Source organism: Danio aesculapii, chromosome 5 (genome assembly GCF_903798145.1).
Source record: "Danio aesculapii chromosome 5, fDanAes4.1, whole genome shotgun sequence".
NCBI classification, from domain to species: Eukaryota; Metazoa; Chordata; class Actinopteri; order Cypriniformes; family Danionidae; genus Danio; species Danio aesculapii.
In genome coordinates, this window is record NC_079439.1 from 31,734,799 (window position 1) to 31,753,017 (window position 18,219).

Below are 18,219 nucleotides of genomic sequence, written 5' to 3' on the forward strand. Positions count from 1 at the left end.
TTAATAAATAAGTAGTGAACAATTTTTTTTACTTTTAATAAATGCTTGATGAACAGAATCATTAAAAAAAAAACTCTAAATGTTTGACCGGTAGTATGCATATATATATATGTGTGTGTGTGTGTGTGTGTGTGTGTGTGTGTGTGTGTGTGTGTGTGTGTATCAATTATTGTGAACAACTATTTCTCAGAATTTGTTTAACTGGACTCATTCTAATTTATGAAAAAATTAAGCTCTTAAAAATGAAAGCTATTTAAAAAAAAAGAAAACATGACAATTTAATTTGTCTTACCAACATAATAAGAGAAGGTCCTTTTAAGTCGATCGAAGACAAACCAGCGTTTTTTCCAGGATTTGATCTTGCCGCCCATCTTGACGAGGTGACCTTTACACATCTTCTCTGTAACAATGACATATGCACACGTGTCCACGCTGTGGCCTGATGACTCCACATGTGAACGCAGGTCAAACTCCTCTTTTCGGATCGGCAGGTACCGTGTCATTGGCCGAGCCTGAGGAAGACAACACAGATCAGCTGCCATCTCAAATATTTATCAAATATCTAATCTACATGTTCACACACAGTAGCAATATCAGAGATGTAACAATACATCTGTAGCCATATCGGTATGTGTTGTATCGGCAGATAAATTATGGATTATGTCCTCTGTTTCAGATGTGTGCTTTGATGTTGTCAACCCAGGCTCATTCTGAAAACATACCGCACTATATGCATTTCTGGAGAGTGCCAAATACATCCCAGGAGCTACATTTTTTTGCAGTTTTTGTTTTCGCGAATCCACCAGAGACTGCTGTGTACACTTTTTGAGATCTTAAATTTACCTCGCTAGTGCCATTCACACCTAGCGTAAATCCACCAGAGGCCGCTGTCGACTGACTGTTTGACTGACTGACCGATCGACTGACCCACGTTCCTCAAAACTTAAACCCTGTCGTCAACTCCTTTCTGCATCTCAAGTCCGCTGACGTACATACTGGACAAACTGGTAACAGTGGGACAACCCGCCGTACAGAGGTAAGCGGTCAGCTGGTAAGCGAGAAAGGGAAAGGTGTCACACCGCCCCATAGTGTTCTATTAAAGATGAAATACAGCCATACATAGCTTTGGCTACATAATTCACGATCTCCAGAAATGTATAAAGGGCCACGTTTTCAGAATGAGCCTATGTTGGTTCTTGTAATTCAAATCTGATTCATGCAATCTAAAAACTGAAATGACAAAAAGTCATAACAACAAATGTTTTTATGTTACATTTAATAATTTATTTTAATAAGTTAGTTTTTTATATCACAAAGGTTAACAAAATATTTTAGTCAGTTTGACTGATTGAAGTTAAAATGACTAGAAAAATTAATTTGATGAACTTTTAACCAAAACACATAACAACATATTGGTCACACTTTACAATAAGGTTTCATTGGCTAATGTTAGTTAATGTATCTCACAATTTCTGTATATACCAGTTGAAATCTGAATTATTAGCCCCCCAGAATTATTAGTCCCCCTGTTTATTTTTTCCCCAATTTCTGTTTTACGGAGAGCAGATTTTCTCAACACATTTCTAAACATGAAAGTTTTAATAACTCATTTCTAATAACTGATTTATTTTATCTTTGCCATGATGACAGTAAATAATATTTGACTAGATATTTTTCAAGACACTTCTATACAGCTTAAAGTGACATTTAAAGGCTTAACTAGGTTAATTAGGCAAGTTATTGTATAATGATGGTTTGTTCTGTAGACCAGTGTTTCCCAACCCTATTCCTGGAGGCACACTGACAGTACATATTTTGTACGTCTCCCTTATCTGACCCATTAACTTCAGGTTTTAGAGTCTCTTCTAATGTTCTGATGAGTTGATTCAGGTGTGTTTGATTGGGGAGAGGTGGAAAATGTGTACTGTTGGTGTGCCTTCAGGAACAGGGTTGGGAAACACTGCTGTAGACTATCGAAAAAAAAAATTGCTTAAAGGGTCTAATAATTTGGACCTTAAAATGGTACATAAAAAATTAAAAACTGCTTTTATTCTAGCAAAAATAAAACAAAAAAGACTTTCTCCAGAAGAAAAAATATTATCAGACATACTCTGAAAATTTCCTTGCTCTGTTAAATGTCAATTGAGAAATATTTAAAGAAGAATAATTCAAAGGTGGGCTAATAATTCTGACTTTAACTGTCAGAATATCTGTCACATTTTCAATATCGGTGCATCCAATATTTTTAGAGAAACATGACATGATAGTTAGTTTATCAATCATAATATAACATGATATTCTCCTTCATCACAATAAGGATGATTGCTGTATTTGAGCAGAGAAAAACCATGCCATTTTGAATCCATTGTTTTGCTTATGTCACTTATATCTGTGTTTAAAGCGCCACTGTCCTCCCGGCCTGCCCTTCTCTGCCTCTAGTTTCTGCTGTCTCGCTCTCACCATCTGTCTGCGCGTCTCCTCTCGTCCTCCTGCTGTGAGGAGCTGCTCTCTGTGCATTCATGCCTCCCGTCTGCCCAGTCAAGCTGAGCCAGTGACCTCATAAAGACTTTTAAAGAGCAACTCAAAACATTCAGTGACCCCCGAGCGGCTCCAGAGAAGCACACCGCTGCGTTCAGAGTTGTACACAAACACTGAAACTGTCTGTTCCAGTGTGTGCGCAGCATTACTACACTCTGCTTACATTCAAACGTTCTATTTATAACACCAACATAATGATGCTTAGACGTGCCGATATTCAATATGTCGTGATAATGAACATGCACAATACTGATATCGTGGGCATTCATATTTAAACTTTTAGAGTGCCTTTTAGGAATATTCAGATGGTTGTATTGACAGTGGTTGTTCACCATAACATCAAATGCTTGAAGACTGAATAGGAGATTTATTTTCAAACATTTTCACATGTTAATCTCATCTGTGATATTATAACTTCTGTGACTATTTATAGGCCATTTGTTCATTAATTCTGTACAGTAAGGCTCCATTTAACATCAGTTAATTTAACTAAAGTCAGTGTAATGACAACTACAAATGCATTTATTCATCTTTGGTCATTTTAATTTCTTAGTTAATGACATATAACACAATATAGTTATTATTAATATAATTCTAACAATACAATAAATATATATATATATATATATATTAAATGAACTTTAATATATAACTATAACATGGCTTTTTCTCGCTGTTGATTTTAATGCATTATTATTTACTAATGAGACTTTTACCTGTTAGCTGCAATTTTGTTTCTTTAAAACATATATTTACTTTGAACATGTATGTACAATAAAGCACTTGACTAAGTATTTGGTTAATATACAAGTTAAAATAATCTTTTTTTGCTGTACTACTGTATATTGTTCATAAAAAGTTTCAGAAATTAAATAGCTACAAGAAAATTTCATACCGGCCTAATGATACTTTCTATATTTGTATACATTATATTTTGCTTATCAGCCCATTTATAAATGTAAAAAATTAGAGGTGCTGTAGTTTTGCATGTTGGTTATGCCATGCTCAGTTTAACTTAGAGGACTGTTAAACCATTTTTAAATAATAAATCAAGATTATGCCAAACTATATTCACTCACCAGCCACTTTATTAGTTACACCTGTACAACTGCTCGTCAATGCATTTAGGCATGTAGACATGGTCAAGGCGATCTGCTGCCGTTTAACCAATCTGCCAAGCATCAAAATGGGGAAGAAAGGTGATTTAAGTGACTTAGAACGTGGCATGGTTGTTGGTGCCAGATGGGCTGGTCTGAGTAATTCAGAAACTGCTGATCTACTGGGATTTTCATGCACAACCATCGCTAGGGTTTACAAAGAATGGTCATAAAAAGAGAAAATATCCAGTGAGTTCTGTGGACACAAATGTCTTGTTGATGCCAGAGGTCAGAGGAGAATGGCCAGACAGGTTCTAGCTGCTAGAAAAGCAACAGTAACTCAAATAACCACTTGTTACAACCGAGGTATGCAGGTGAGCATCTCTGAACAAACAACACGTCCAACTTTCAGGTGGATGGGCTACAGCAGCAGAAGACCACACCAGGTGCCACTCCTGTCAGCTACGAACAGGAACTTGAGGCTACAATTTACACAGGCTCACCAAAATTGGACAACAGAAGATTGGAAAAATGTTGCCTGGTCTGATGAATCTTGATTGCTGCTGCTACATTTGGATGGTAGGGTCAGAATTTGGCATCAACAACATGAAAACATGGATCCATCCTGCCATGTATCAATGGTTCAGACTGCTGGTGGTCGTGTAATAGTGTGGGGGATATTTTCTTGGCACAATTTGAGCCCATTAATACCAATTGAGCATCGTGTCAACGCCACAGCCTAGCTGAGTATTGTTGCTGACCTTATCCATCCCTTTATGACCACAGTGTACCCATCTTCTGATGGCTACTTCCAGCAGGATAACGCACCATGTCATAAAGCGCGAATCATCTCAGGTTGGTTTCTTGAACATGACAATGAGTTCACTGTACTCAAATGGCCTCCACAGTCACCAGAACTCTTGCAGAACTCTGGCACTTTTAGATGTGTTTAAACGGGAGATTCGCATTATGATGTGCAGCCAACAAATCTGCAGCAACTGCGTGATACTATCATGATAATATGGTCAAAATGGAATATTTCCAGTATCTTGTTGAATCTATGCCACAAAGGATTAATGCAGTTCTGAACGCAAAAGGAGGTCCAACCCAGTACTAGTAAGGAGCACCTAATAAAGTGGCCAGTGAGTGTATAAAGTAATCAACATTTGGACTCTTTAATCAAAGTTGTCCTTAAACAACTGAACAACACCCATTAAGTGTCTAAGGACAATTTTGCTAAACTATTTAGGTCATCTTCAAATGTTGTCTACTATATTTCCAAGACGTTTACCTCTTTTATGAGACAAAGATGAGACAATTTTCACACAAACATTACGCACACAATATTTGTATTTTTGTAAAAAAAAAACAATGCAGCACAACTTCAATTCAGTTAGAGATAAATTCGTAAAATTCGAATTCGTAAAATTACAAATTATGCTTGCTTGGAAAAAAATGTGACCTTTCATTGATTTTCCATTATTTTTGGCAAAAACACAAGGGACTGACAAGAAGTACACCATGTTCAAGATATTTCTTAGTTTTATTTATCTTTTTGATGTATATTTAAATAACCTGAGGACAACATCCCTGACCTATATATACATATACATACATATATGAATGTACATGAACTACTGATCTATAAAACATAGCGATCATAAATATTAATGTTTATTAATGACTTATTAATGAAAGTCTTATTATTATGAAGTATTGTCCCTTTTTTCTGATTGGGGAATGTTTCATGTTATAATACCATCTCTATTACTGCAACCTGAGATCAGTTCACTGAGGTACCGACCAGAAGTACTGACCTGAGAACACTGTTTCTCCCTCATCTTGACCTCTTCCTCCACGAGCCTCTGCCTGTGCGCGGTTTCGTCCAGCAGCCTCCTCTCCACCTCCTCTCTCCTCCGTCTCTCAGCCTCCAGCATCTGCTTTCTTGCCTGGACTTCCCTCTCCTGACATAAAGACAGGCGGACAGATTAGGACACAGAGGGGCTTCAAATATACCGTGAGAGACGCTTTAATAGACAATAGGGAAAAAAACACATACAAATACATAAAATACACAGCGCGGAGTGACTGGGGATGCATGAAAAAATCATTCAGCAAGAGATTGTCAGAGTGAGTATTACTGTCGGAGAGCTTGTTAAGATCCAGCCTTTCATGTCTATCACTCTTTGTAGGTAAGAAACAATCTTTAATGCAGTAATGCCAAAGGGACCAGGGGCTTCCTTTTTAAATTCATGAAAAAGATCTCTTTTATATGGGAGACAGGGAGAGGGATAGATTATATTTCACAGACAATTAAAGTTTAATGGCGCTCACTCGACTCTCCACCAGTCTGGCTTTCTCCTGCTGGGCCTCCTTCAGCATCTTCTCCATCTCCTCCAGTCTCAGTCCTGCCAGCCCGTTGCTGCTGAGGGAGAAACACACCGTTACTGTTGCTGAGGAGTTTCTAGCGGCAGAAGACGACACTGAGCCTGACTGCTTACTCTAGACAGACCACATCTGCTGTAATTCATTTTATACTGAGTGAGTCCAATAGAAAATAACATAGAATAGTAACAACAAATCATTAGTTATCTAATAGGTAAACTGACCTCACAAGACATTAGTAAAATGCTGTATAAAAATTATCAAAAGATTGAAACAATAAAAAGATTTTGGTCTGTAAGATTTGTGTATATACACATATACACAAACAGACACTTGAAAACACAATTATAAAATATGATGGGTTCCACACCATCGATTTGTGTTAGGACAACATAAAGGACTTAAGTTAACTTAATCATTCATTCATTTTCTTTTCAGCGTAGTCCCTTTATTAATCCAGGGTCGCCACAGTGGAATGAGCCGCCAACTTATCCAGCCCATTTTACGAAGCAGTTGCCCTCCAGCAACCCATCACTGGGAAACATCCATACACACTCATATACACACATCCACTACGGACAATTTAGCTTTCCCAATTCAACTATACCACATGTCTTTGGACTTGTGGGGGAAACCAGAGCACCCAGAGGACACCCACGCGAACACAGGGCCACACCAACTGACCTAGCTGAGGCTCGAACCAGCGACCTTCTTGCTGTGAGGCGAATGTGCTACCCACTGCGTCGGTTAACTTATTAGTTTTTACAATTTTAAGTTGATTGAACATAAACCAATTAAGTTTTCCCCTCAAAAAACTTAAGAATTGTGCTGTTTCCGATCATTTTAAATCAGTATTTTGATCAAACATAATTTTTTCAGGGCGTGAAATTATAATCCTTTTCAACTCTATCTCAAGTTTAAAAGGAGAAATTTTGTTCAATGATGACCGTTGAAATGACCTCATGGCACAATGGTAGCACGTCTGACTCCAGTTCAGAAAGTTGCATGTTCAAATCACATCAGGGTCACAGGCATTGAGTTAAGCTAAATTTTCGGATGTTTCAAAGTACTGGGTTGCAGGTGAAAGGGCATCAGCTGTGTAAAACATATGCTGCATAAGTTGGTGGTTCATTCAGCTGTGGTGACCTCTGATGAATAAAGGCCCTAAGTCAAAGGAATATGAATGAACTTTGTTCAACACGTTTTCAAACATAATAGTTTTAATAACAAATTTCTAATAACTAAATTATTTTGTCTTTGCTACAATGACAGTACATTATATTTGACTAGTTATTTTAGAGTATATTAGTATTCAGATTACAGTGCATTTTAGTCAGCGCAATTGCCTAGTGGCTATGGTGCAGTAATGCGTCAGGGCGTCCTGAGTTCAAATCCCAGCTCGAGGACATTTCCCAACCCTATCTACCTTCGCTCTCCAACTTCGCTTCCTGTCTCATTACTGTCCTATCTAAAAAAGGCCAAAAATAAATCTTTAAAAAAATGTGCACTTTAAAGCCTTAACTGGGGCAATAAAGAAACTAGGCAGCTTAGGTTAATAAAGCACGTCACTGAATAACAGTTCAATAGCAGTTTTTAAAATTTGTTACAATATTATTCTTTACTCCAGCCAAACTAAAAGAAAAACACTTTCTCCAGAAGGAAAATATACTAGAAAAAACTGTGAAAAATGTACTTAATAGCACTTAATAAAATAAAAATTTCACAGGAGGTCTAATAGCTTTGACTTCAACTGTATTGAAGTCTCTAATTAATATTGTTCTTGTACTTGCTCTGTTAAACCACTTAATAGAATTTATGAGCAATATCACACGAGTAGCAGTGCCATATGGCTGTGTATCAGCTATATCACACTGCTATATCGCACTGATACAAGTGTGATATTGCATTTATACAACAGTTTGACGGCACAATCGTGTTTATAAAAAGGAAAAGCAAACATGAAGAGTCTAAAAACCTTTTTGTATGAGGAACTACTTTCTTCTGCCACTCATTCACATCTGCAGCTGACTATCAGAACAGCAGAAACCATTACTAATTCACCAACGCCACTTTAGAGCTAGTATTTGAATGATCCTCTAGCGTAATATCTAAAGTGATGACAAAACAGGTGATTTTGCTCACATTTTAAGATTATAAGGCTGAACGACATGAAATGCCATCAATCTACAGAGATTTCCCAGTATTTCTCTGTTGTAATCAGGATATTCCAATAATTAACCCTGAAAAATCCAAAGCAGAGCAAAAACTACCAGTTTCTGTGATATAAATACAGCAATACAAAATACAAGAGAGAGAGATCGACTCAGAACGTCACTCACATGATTTATAATGATTTGTTCAGCTGTAGTTTGACACTTACGTTGAGAAAATACCGATTTTTTCTCCCTCTAAGGACAGTCTCTGTCACCATCTTGTGGCGGACAGACAGGCTAATGGTGGCCAATGCAATAAATCTCCAAAATTATAATTGTTTTAGAATAGGCACTATCCTTATAAATAAACTGCATAGTTGGAATCTAAACATTCTCACCTAAAAAAGCCTCAAAAGTACATTATGTTGTCCAACAGCTGCAATATTTGTCAAACTGTAGAGTGTCCTCTGCTTGTATGTGGGCGGAGTAATACACAAGGGTGAAGGATTAAGAGGCTGTACAAGCGCTGTTATTCGCAGAATATCGCACGGCTATCAGCCAATCAGATTCAAGAACCAGACAGAACCGTTGTATAAATATATATTTGATTTTGAAAAACGTGTCTTAAAAAGTGAGCTTATCACACCATTTATTTGATTAGAAATACAGTAGCTGAAATAAACACAGGCTTGGTAACATGTCAAAAAAACAACGCTAATTCAGAGCTCTAATTTTAAATTTTTTATATTTATTCACATTTTTTATAAAATGTAATTTAATGACACTGACAATTGGTCAGATTTAAAAAAAAAAATACACTCTGCTGAAGTAACTTTTTTTTCTTCCCTCTGAATGTTTTATTTTGCTCAGGCTCTAGGCAACCATGTTTTTGTCACTGGCACCCTCTCAAAAAAGACATTATGCTCTTTCCCGCTGTGTCAAGGAGGCTTTGATTTCTCTTTTCTTTATTTCACAACCTACATGCTTTTTCAATGGGCCTCTTTCACCACCTCAAAGGAAGAGGTTGACTGAGGGTGAGGAGGGCTGTGAGAATTTAAAACTGCTGAAACATGGAAGCGATATATGTAAGAATGCACGCTGAAAGATTCTAGTCCAGACTACGGATGCTGAAAAGTAGGGCAGCGTCAAGAGAACGTCTTTTGATGACTTCGACATCTGACGAAACACCTGAAGCCTCCATGGCTCCAAGAAGCACATACTTTAAAATGACATTGTGTGCTTGTTCTGCCTCGGGACAAGGCCAAACTTTGAAGACGAGAAGAATGGCACGTCTCTTTGTGTGGACGTATGTGCTGTCATGGAAACAACCCGGGAACTACTTTGGTAAGACGATGAAAAAAACATTGATGGGGAAACTGGGCAGCATGACCCATTGTCCTGGGAGTGGAGGCAGAAAGAAGGGCAGCGTCTCACCTTTCGGGAGAACATGCGGAGTTGTTTCCAGTCGATACGCTGGTCTCCACACTGTCGGAGCTCTCCAGGCTCAGGGTGTCGTATGTGGACTCTCCAGCTGGGGGTGCCTGGTGGTGCAGAATGGAGTGGTGGACCATGGGTGCTCCTGAAGGTGGTGCCCCCCAGTGGCTCAGTTTAGGATCCATAGGCCTGATTCTGGAATCATCACATGTGTAGAGCCCTGAAGAAACACACCCAGAGCAGATCGATAAAACACCAGACGGTACAGTATGTCTATAACCACCCTTTAGGTTACATGTAACTGTGTTAGCAAAACAATGTTAAATTATTCAACACATGCTGTTTACAAAGTCGTGATATGAGCGATGGGCTACCTCTGCTCTGTAGATCCAGCTGTCTCTTGGAGTCTATGTCCAAATAAGCAGGAGACAAATCTGGGAGACTCTGAAGAGAAATTGGAAAGAGATAAATAGAAAGTGACACATTGACAGATATAAAGGATCACGCTGGTTTCTTTGTGTAGGCTATACATTGTTCATTGTTCTGTCCAAATACAAGACACAATGAGCAATTTAATAGTTGAAGGATTAATCATTATACATCAACTTTGTCTTTACAATAAGATTAATTATTGTTTTACTCTATGTGGAATCAAAATGGATTATACCAGGACAGACAGTACAAAAAACAAACAAACAAACAAACAAACAAACAAACTGTGCAACAGTACTTTAACAAAGACCTTTTTTAAAGAGGTGGTCCACTAAGATATCATATTTTAAACTTTAGCTGATGTGTAATGTTAGACGTGTGAACATAAACAACATCTCTGAATGCATACCTGTCAACCCTCCCGTTTATCCCGGGATTCTCCCGTATTTTACAGTTCTATCCCGCTATCATCTCGTAAAAGTATTTTCCCGTATTTCTCCTGTATTTTCAGTCTTTCGCTGAAGGGTGTCAAATAAACATTAAAGAGACAACTGTTATTTAATGTAATAAAAAGAAAAGATATAAATAATATAATAAAATATAATAAAAAGATTCATTCGTTGCTTTTTAATCAGAATGTGTAAGTTATACAGTGAAGAAACAGCTAATGAGATTTAATAGCTGATTTGATAGATCTATTTCATTAGCTTTTAATTTTAATAAGCTGAACTGTTTGCTAGTGTGTACTATTTAATTTTTCTTTTGTAAATAATTATAATAATACGTATTACTGACTATTTAACTGTTTATTTACAATGAAACAGCTCCAAATGAACATATTAAGTAATTTGGGGATCTTTTTTTTGGGGGGGGGGGTCCCTTGTTATCGTGGGCATATCCCTTATTTTCACATCCCAATGTTGACAGGTATGTGAATGTAATACGCTCAAAGCTTAATGCAAAGGGAGACATTGGCTTTTACAGAGTTAGCTTGTAAAAAGCTTACAGTGAACGATGTTTGGGAACTACAAAAAAATTCATCCGGGCTACTGAGATCATAAACGCTTCAGGTTATGCACATTACCCAAGCGCATACACGCTGCTATTTCCACAGAGATTCTTCTGTTTCTGTATTTGGCCTTTCAAAGGACATGACACAAAGAGAGAAGTGCTTACAGTTTAATTTTAATTAGGTTTCAGAGAATTATAAATAAAGATATAGCTAGCATTTGACAAAGGACAGCTTCCAGAATCTCTCCCAGTTCAGTATTGGATTCGGCTAAAAAATCCTCAAAGAAGGAGCAGCTCCAACCATAATAGAAGCTGTGGATTGTGAGCCACAACCCATAAGTATTTTATTTGTTAAAATTAATTGATTACATACAGAGTTTCTAGCGTTAACGGTATAATAAGGTATGTTGTAGCAAGAACGAAAACAAGGATGTAAACAGGAAATGCTGTTTGGCACCTGTAACAATTTAGCCACATATTCATATTTATCTGTCAAACCCCTGTAAACACCCACAATCTCCACCAGGGCTGCAGTGTCTCTCTATACCAGGGGTGGGCAAACTCGGTCCTGGAGGGCCGGTGTCCTGCATAGTTTAGGTTCAACTCTACTCAAACACACCTGAACATGTTAATCAGTGTCTTCAAGATCACTAACTATCTATAAGCAGGTGTGTTTGATCAGAGTTGGAGCTAAACTGTGCAGGACACCGGCCCTCCAGGACCGAGTTTGCCCACCCCTGCTCTATACGGACACTTTCCCTGCGTTCTACATCTTAAGATATGTTAATGTTTCATATTACTTACACATGCTTATTCTGAATATATGTGAAAGACACTTTTTTAGTTTTTATTTTAGAGAGCAGGCGTGAGGTTTAGCTGTATCCTCTGTGTCATTTTCAAACTCAAACTAATACAGCTTACAGTTCAACTGATTGACTATTTACACAGCACAAAAGCGCGTGCTTGTGGAGGCATGATGCATTTCCTGATGACGTGGAGCCAATCTGCGAATCACAGCACATTATGTTAGCTGACCAAACAAAGCCTCTTAGGGGCGGGCCTTACGGAGGAACTAGGATATATGACAGTTGTGTTCATGTTAGTTGAATATAATCAAAGTAAGATTTATGAAAAAATTATGTGATCACACTCAGGACCACCCCTTTAAAATTCTTATATGAAAAATGAATTATACAAAAACATCTACAACCAGTGCTCATGGAAGACGCTATGATCTATTTATTTTTGACTGTAAAACCTAATATTGTTTGTGTATACATGTTTGTTTAAATTAAAAAGTTAGTTTGGTTCATGGCTATTAACCCTGAAAGAGGGTTTGAAGAATATTTTGAAGAATACATAAACCTATAACCATTGACATATACAGTAGGACAAACATATACTATGGAAGTCAATGGTTAAAGGTTTACAACATTCTTTAAAATATCTTCTTTCTGTGTTTAAAAGAACATACATACTTAAACTGTTTGTGGTAAATATTGACAGAATTTTCATTTTTGGGTGAACTATCCCTTAAAAAAATCCCGGAAATGTGTGCAGACGTTGAATTTTAAACATCAGCACTGTATTTAAAATGGTAGACAGCATATTGCCCATAGTAAACCTCATAGAAACAACCATCAGAGGTTACATTATAAACTCTCTTACTTTGGTAGGTGTGTTTCTGCCTGATAAGGTGCCATTGGTCTCTCCATCCTGCTTACACATCTGACAACAAAACATCTGTGTTATTTATCTGTTTGTCAATCATACTCTTCATCAGTATTAAAGCTATGAAAGCTTGGCCTCACAGCAAGGAGAAACCCAACACCAAAGCAACCACAACCAGCAACAAAGACCTCAAATGTGCTTTACATAAAAGCAGTGTCATTTCATTCAAGAAGTAGCAATTGTTTCTGGAGATTCAATACAAAGGAGACACTAAGGATGGAGAATTTAAAGAAAGACAAAGGATAAAGATTGCAAGCAGAAGGAAAGACAAATGAAGACAGTTTACCTGCATTGGTTTACGTGAGGAGAGACACTTAGCGGGCAGAGGGGGAGGACAGCCGTGACTGGGCTGCCCAGCCGCCATGATCTCCTGGTACCAACGCTCTGAATCTAGCCTAGGGATTGAAGGTCTACTCCATGCAGGCTGGGTCTGAGGTGCAGTCCAGGCAAAATGAAGATGGATGGATAAATAGAGAGGAAAAATTGATACAGGAAAAAAGAAACTAGAAAAAAGCCATTCCAAAGAAGAGACACATGCATTGTAAGCAGTGGTGGACAAGCACTAAGTATTTTTACTTTAAGTACATATTTAAAGTATCTGTCCTTTATCAGAGTATAACTCAAAATGATAAAAAAAAAATAAAATAAAAACTAAAGCCACCTCTCTTATGTGTAATTTGCATTCAAAGTATTTTACAGTTCAGTTTGAGCGATCTTCATACTGACAATTGCGCTCCATTTTTGTAGTGCACTTTGAAAAAATTAATAACATTTTAAACACAGCCATGGGTCATGGCGAAAGCTATAGGTGACGTATGGAAAGCAAAATCTATGTTATGTCTCCAAAGCTCGTGACAACATAAAAATATAGGTTACGTTAGTAGTTTTAATTTATAGTAGCCTAGTACTGTATTGGGCCTATTTGCTAGAACATTTTGCAGTGGTTTAAAAGTTTCAAAGTTGTAAAAGTTGACACAAAAAAACAAAAACAATAGTCAAATTTTAATATTATTATTAAGTAGGATATTCTCTTTTATTTCTTAATAAATAGCCTACTATAAATTAACACCAATAATGTGATGATTTATATATGAGATTATAATAGGTGTTAGCTTTTTGTAAGTGATTTTATATTTTATAATAGAATATGGAATATTCTAAATAATATTTGTAAAGAAAACAGTGTTCCATTTACATATATTTCAATTAATATGGAAAACGAGTGCATGTTTTTACTAAAACTAATATTGGATTTTTTTTAAATGTGTGTGTGTGTGTGTGTGTGTGTGTGTGTGTGTGTGTGTGTGTAAAACAATTTGCACAAAAAAAAGTTTTGGAGACTGTCTCTAAAGAAGTTGTTACTCCACCCCATTTAGAGCGTCATTATGAACGTTTTACAGAGAAACTACGGTTTTGGGAAACACTCGTCACTACCTCATTCTTTTCCCAAACGATGCATAGTACTTTGATAGTTCAGCTCTGAGTTAAGTCTTTGTTTGGGAAACACACCCCTGAATAGGGTTCAGTGTATAAACGGGGTTTCACATGTTTTTACTTGAATTAACATGAATTATCCGTAAGTTTTGTTAATTAAATTTTATTGAAAATTTGCTTTTATTACTTAAGCCAATTAAAATCAACCACTTTTGCACTTTGACTCAAGACTGAAGTAATATTGAAAAGGGGGACAATATACACTTCTACTGTAGTAACATTTTAGTAGGGTATCTGTACTTTTACTCAATTTGTGTACTTTGTCCACCATTTATTGAAAGTAAGATACAGATCCAAAAGAAATAAGAACCTGTTCAATTTCCACTGCATTAAACTCTGAACATTGTCACAAACACTGGTAAATAAAAGTATGCACACATCGACACCAGGAAATAACACACACCTCAACAGGAAGTGACTGGGAGGAGCCACACTGGGATGTGTGGCTGGAGTGGGCAGGGTCAACAACAATAGCTTGGAATGATTGGATGGAAGAAGTGGGGGAGGGGTCAACTTTAGGCATCCCGAACAGCTGGTTTAACTGACTGACCGTCACATACTCCTTTATGCAATCACACACCACATAAACACAACATGTAATGAGGGCGATTCAGGAATACACTAGCATAAAGCTGGCATAGCAAAGGTGGAAGATACAGCAACAGCTAAGACAGCTGGAGAGACAGAGAGCTGAGAAGAAATGAAGAAGTGAAAAATAAGAGTTTCAAGCGAAGACAGCCAGTGGGTTATTCTGACAGCATCATGAAAGAAAAGTCACAAACTAGGAATAAATGGCATTGGAAAGGGAAACAGGAGGCGGAAAGGCAAGGGAAAAGATTGTGTCGCGGATGAAAGAGTGAGTGGAGGAGTCGTACCTCACGAGGTGTGTCTGATGTTACAGCCAGCGGTAGACAGAGCGAGTTAGGAGAGGCAGTCTGGGCGGGGACACATCCATTCCCATACATCTTATATACATCAGAGAGTTTGAGGTACTCCTGAGCACAAACACACACATCCATCCGTACACACATTCACAAAGGATTTCAGTTCTTATCTCGAGACTTGAAGAACTCCACCACAAATCTCCATGCACCCACTGGAAAAGCATGCTCACACCCAACACATACCATTTCTGCTACATCTCCAATACACACACACACACAAATGCAGCATGACGTGTGATAATAGCAGTGCACACCATTCCAATGCTAGGTAATGTGACCATAGCAATCATGAATGGCCTGAACGTAACTGAACTCATGCTGGATTAGGACAAACAACACCTAAGGGCTCGGTGATGTCTCGCACAAAATGAAAACTCTCTGCATTTCCACCATTGAAGCTGTGGCCAGTAGAACTGATGAATGCTCAACAAACAAACAGCACAAACACCAAACAGAGTCCTGCAAGCATTCCAGGTGTCACACCATTCAATTGTCCATTTAATCAAACATTTGGGGTCAGAATTTTCAACAAAAATGGAGAAACTAAGAAATAGGAAGGAACTATTGAGGAACTAAAAAGAGTCTTTAAAAGAAGCAGTAAAAGCATTGATAGTATGAATATTTTGGAAATTGAAAGTATATCTTATAAATCCTAAAGCTTGAAAATCTCCACTTAGCGTAAATGAAACAAGCTATTGTACATACAATATTTGGCAAACTGACTTTAATTTTAATTGTTTTTCAGAAATACATCAATAAATTATACACAAAGCTGCACAACTGCTTTTAAACATTAGCTAAATAAAAGGCTTCTTGAGCCCCATTACAATACAATCAGATCTAATGTGGAGTTACTTTAAATTACAATTAGGGCTGCACAATAAATCGTTTCAGCATCGATACTGCAATGTGATCATTCACAATAGTCACATCGGAAGATATGCAATGTTGAGTTTGTATTATAATTCATCATTTGCAAGTGTTTTTGATGCCAGTGGTTGTATAATGACCTTAAAAGCATCCAGGCATAAGAAATTGTCCCATTTGTGACTTTAACAATGATTAAATTTATAGAATTATTTTATTTTTATCATTCAGTTACTGTACTTGAATACTGTTAGACTCGGGATAAGATAAAACACTTTATTTCAGTTGTATCTGTTTCTTGATCACATTTATAGATTGTTATGCGTGAAAATACTCACAACACATGCAAATACAGAAATGCACTGCAAATAGCACAGAAAACAACAAAAATGTGTGGGGGGACGCCAAAAAGTTTATAGATTGTTTATTAGATTATATGGAGATGCACTCCCATTGCAGAATCATCCCAACCGATCTAATTTACAAAATTCTTTCCAAATAGAGATATTAAGTCATCTGGTGAAAATGTATTCGTATCACAATATATATCGCAAAATAAAAAAAATATTGCAATGTTAGATTTTCCCAATATCATGCAGCCCTAATTTCAATTACTGTTTATTTCAAAATCATGTTATTATTTTATTGTATTATTTTATCAAAAAAATAGATCATCCTATTGAGCATAACACCGTGTCCTAACAACGCACAATGTGACAAGATGCTACATGACAATCAATTACATTTAAATACTAGCCATTCAGAAGTGTAAATAGTGCACTGACCTAGAAATGAACAGGTTTATAATCAAATGAATATTAAACCTCATTAATATAATTAAAAGTTTTACACTGAGTCACAGATCCAACATCCATGTTTCAACTGGATGTTTGCTAGTTTTATTTTCAGGATCTGAGGTAAACTTTATACTCATAAATGGTCATGTAAAACTGATTTCCAACTCTTACTGGTAACATTTAACCCAACTAAGACTGAATAAAGCACATTATCAGCACCTGAGGTGGTCATTGTCATAGTAAATTATGCTTCTTTTCCAACTGCGATGCTACAGAAATAGAAGCTATTTATAAATACAAACTTTGCGTGTCGCAATCATGGATGCTCAGAACAAAATTTCATGTAATCATAGAAAAGATTTTTTTACGTGTCGCAGCATTACATTGTGTGTAGTTTGGACACAGTGTAAGACTTCTTAAAAAAAAATAAAATTAACAAACCCTAAACGTTTGGTAGGCATTATATGTTAAAATACACATTTTTGATAAGTAATATCATATTAATACATTGATGACACGTTTGATAAAAATAAAATAGTGTCAACAGGGTTACGATAAGTTTAAGATTAGGGTACTGATAACAGTTCTTACGGCTGCACTCTCCAACTATTGTGGCTGAAGTTCATACTAAAATAGTTTCTTGCAAAACGTACATTATGCTGCCACAAAAACACATTAATTTTGTCAGTAGTATCTCATAAAAATAAATGAAAAATTAGTTTCAGATTTTTGTTACTGTTGATAAAATTAGTTCTTACAAGCACTAGCAGAATCATAAGTGGAACCGCTAAGGAACTGTCAGCATTAAATTCTACACAATTTCCATTGTCCACATTATAGAAACACACGTATAGTCTCATAGAGTTCTTTATGAGTGATCGAGCTGTACAAATAATTGCCAAAGACAAAATGGTTCTGTTAGTTTGTTAATCACTCATAGCTGTCCTGAGGTCATGCCTTTACCTCCTGTGGCCTGTTAGAACATATCTGAGGGGTGGATCTTTGACAACAGGATGAGGGGAGCAGAGAATTCTGAGAAGGGAGCTCATCTAAAAAGTCAGGTTCGCTGATGTAAAGCACTTCCTGTTTTGAATATGAAGACCAAAGTCAAACAGCACCACACAGAAAGAGTTGCACAAACCACGCCAAAGAACATTTTTTAACATTATTTGTCCTATCAAACTTCTTCAGATTCCCTCTACATATTTCATGACTGATCAAAGAGGCATTGACATGAAGCTCATTGCCGATGGCGATAACCCAGAAAAAAACGTTCACATCGCAAGCAAGTGGGAGTCGAGTGGATCCCCATGGACACCACCAGCATCAACATGTA

At 37.0% G+C, this 18,219-nt stretch overlaps 1 protein-coding gene across 1 annotated transcript in view; it reads right to left on the reverse strand.

Moving 5' to 3' along the window:
- Positions 1–18,219, reverse strand: part of phldb1a (pleckstrin homology-like domain, family B, member 1a) — a 68,382-nt gene that overhangs the window by 9,390 nt on the left and 40,773 nt on the right. The window contains 10 exon segments of the mRNA XM_056457920.1: positions 293–512; positions 5,453–5,599; positions 5,970–6,060; positions 9,608–9,827; positions 9,982–10,051; positions 12,719–12,778; positions 13,068–13,211; positions 14,679–14,837; positions 15,151–15,270; positions 17,847–17,966. Of these exon segments, the coding sequence (XP_056313895.1) occupies positions 293–512; positions 5,453–5,599; positions 5,970–6,060; positions 9,608–9,827; positions 9,982–10,051; positions 12,719–12,778; positions 13,068–13,211; positions 14,679–14,837; positions 15,151–15,270; positions 17,847–17,966 (1,351 nt within the window).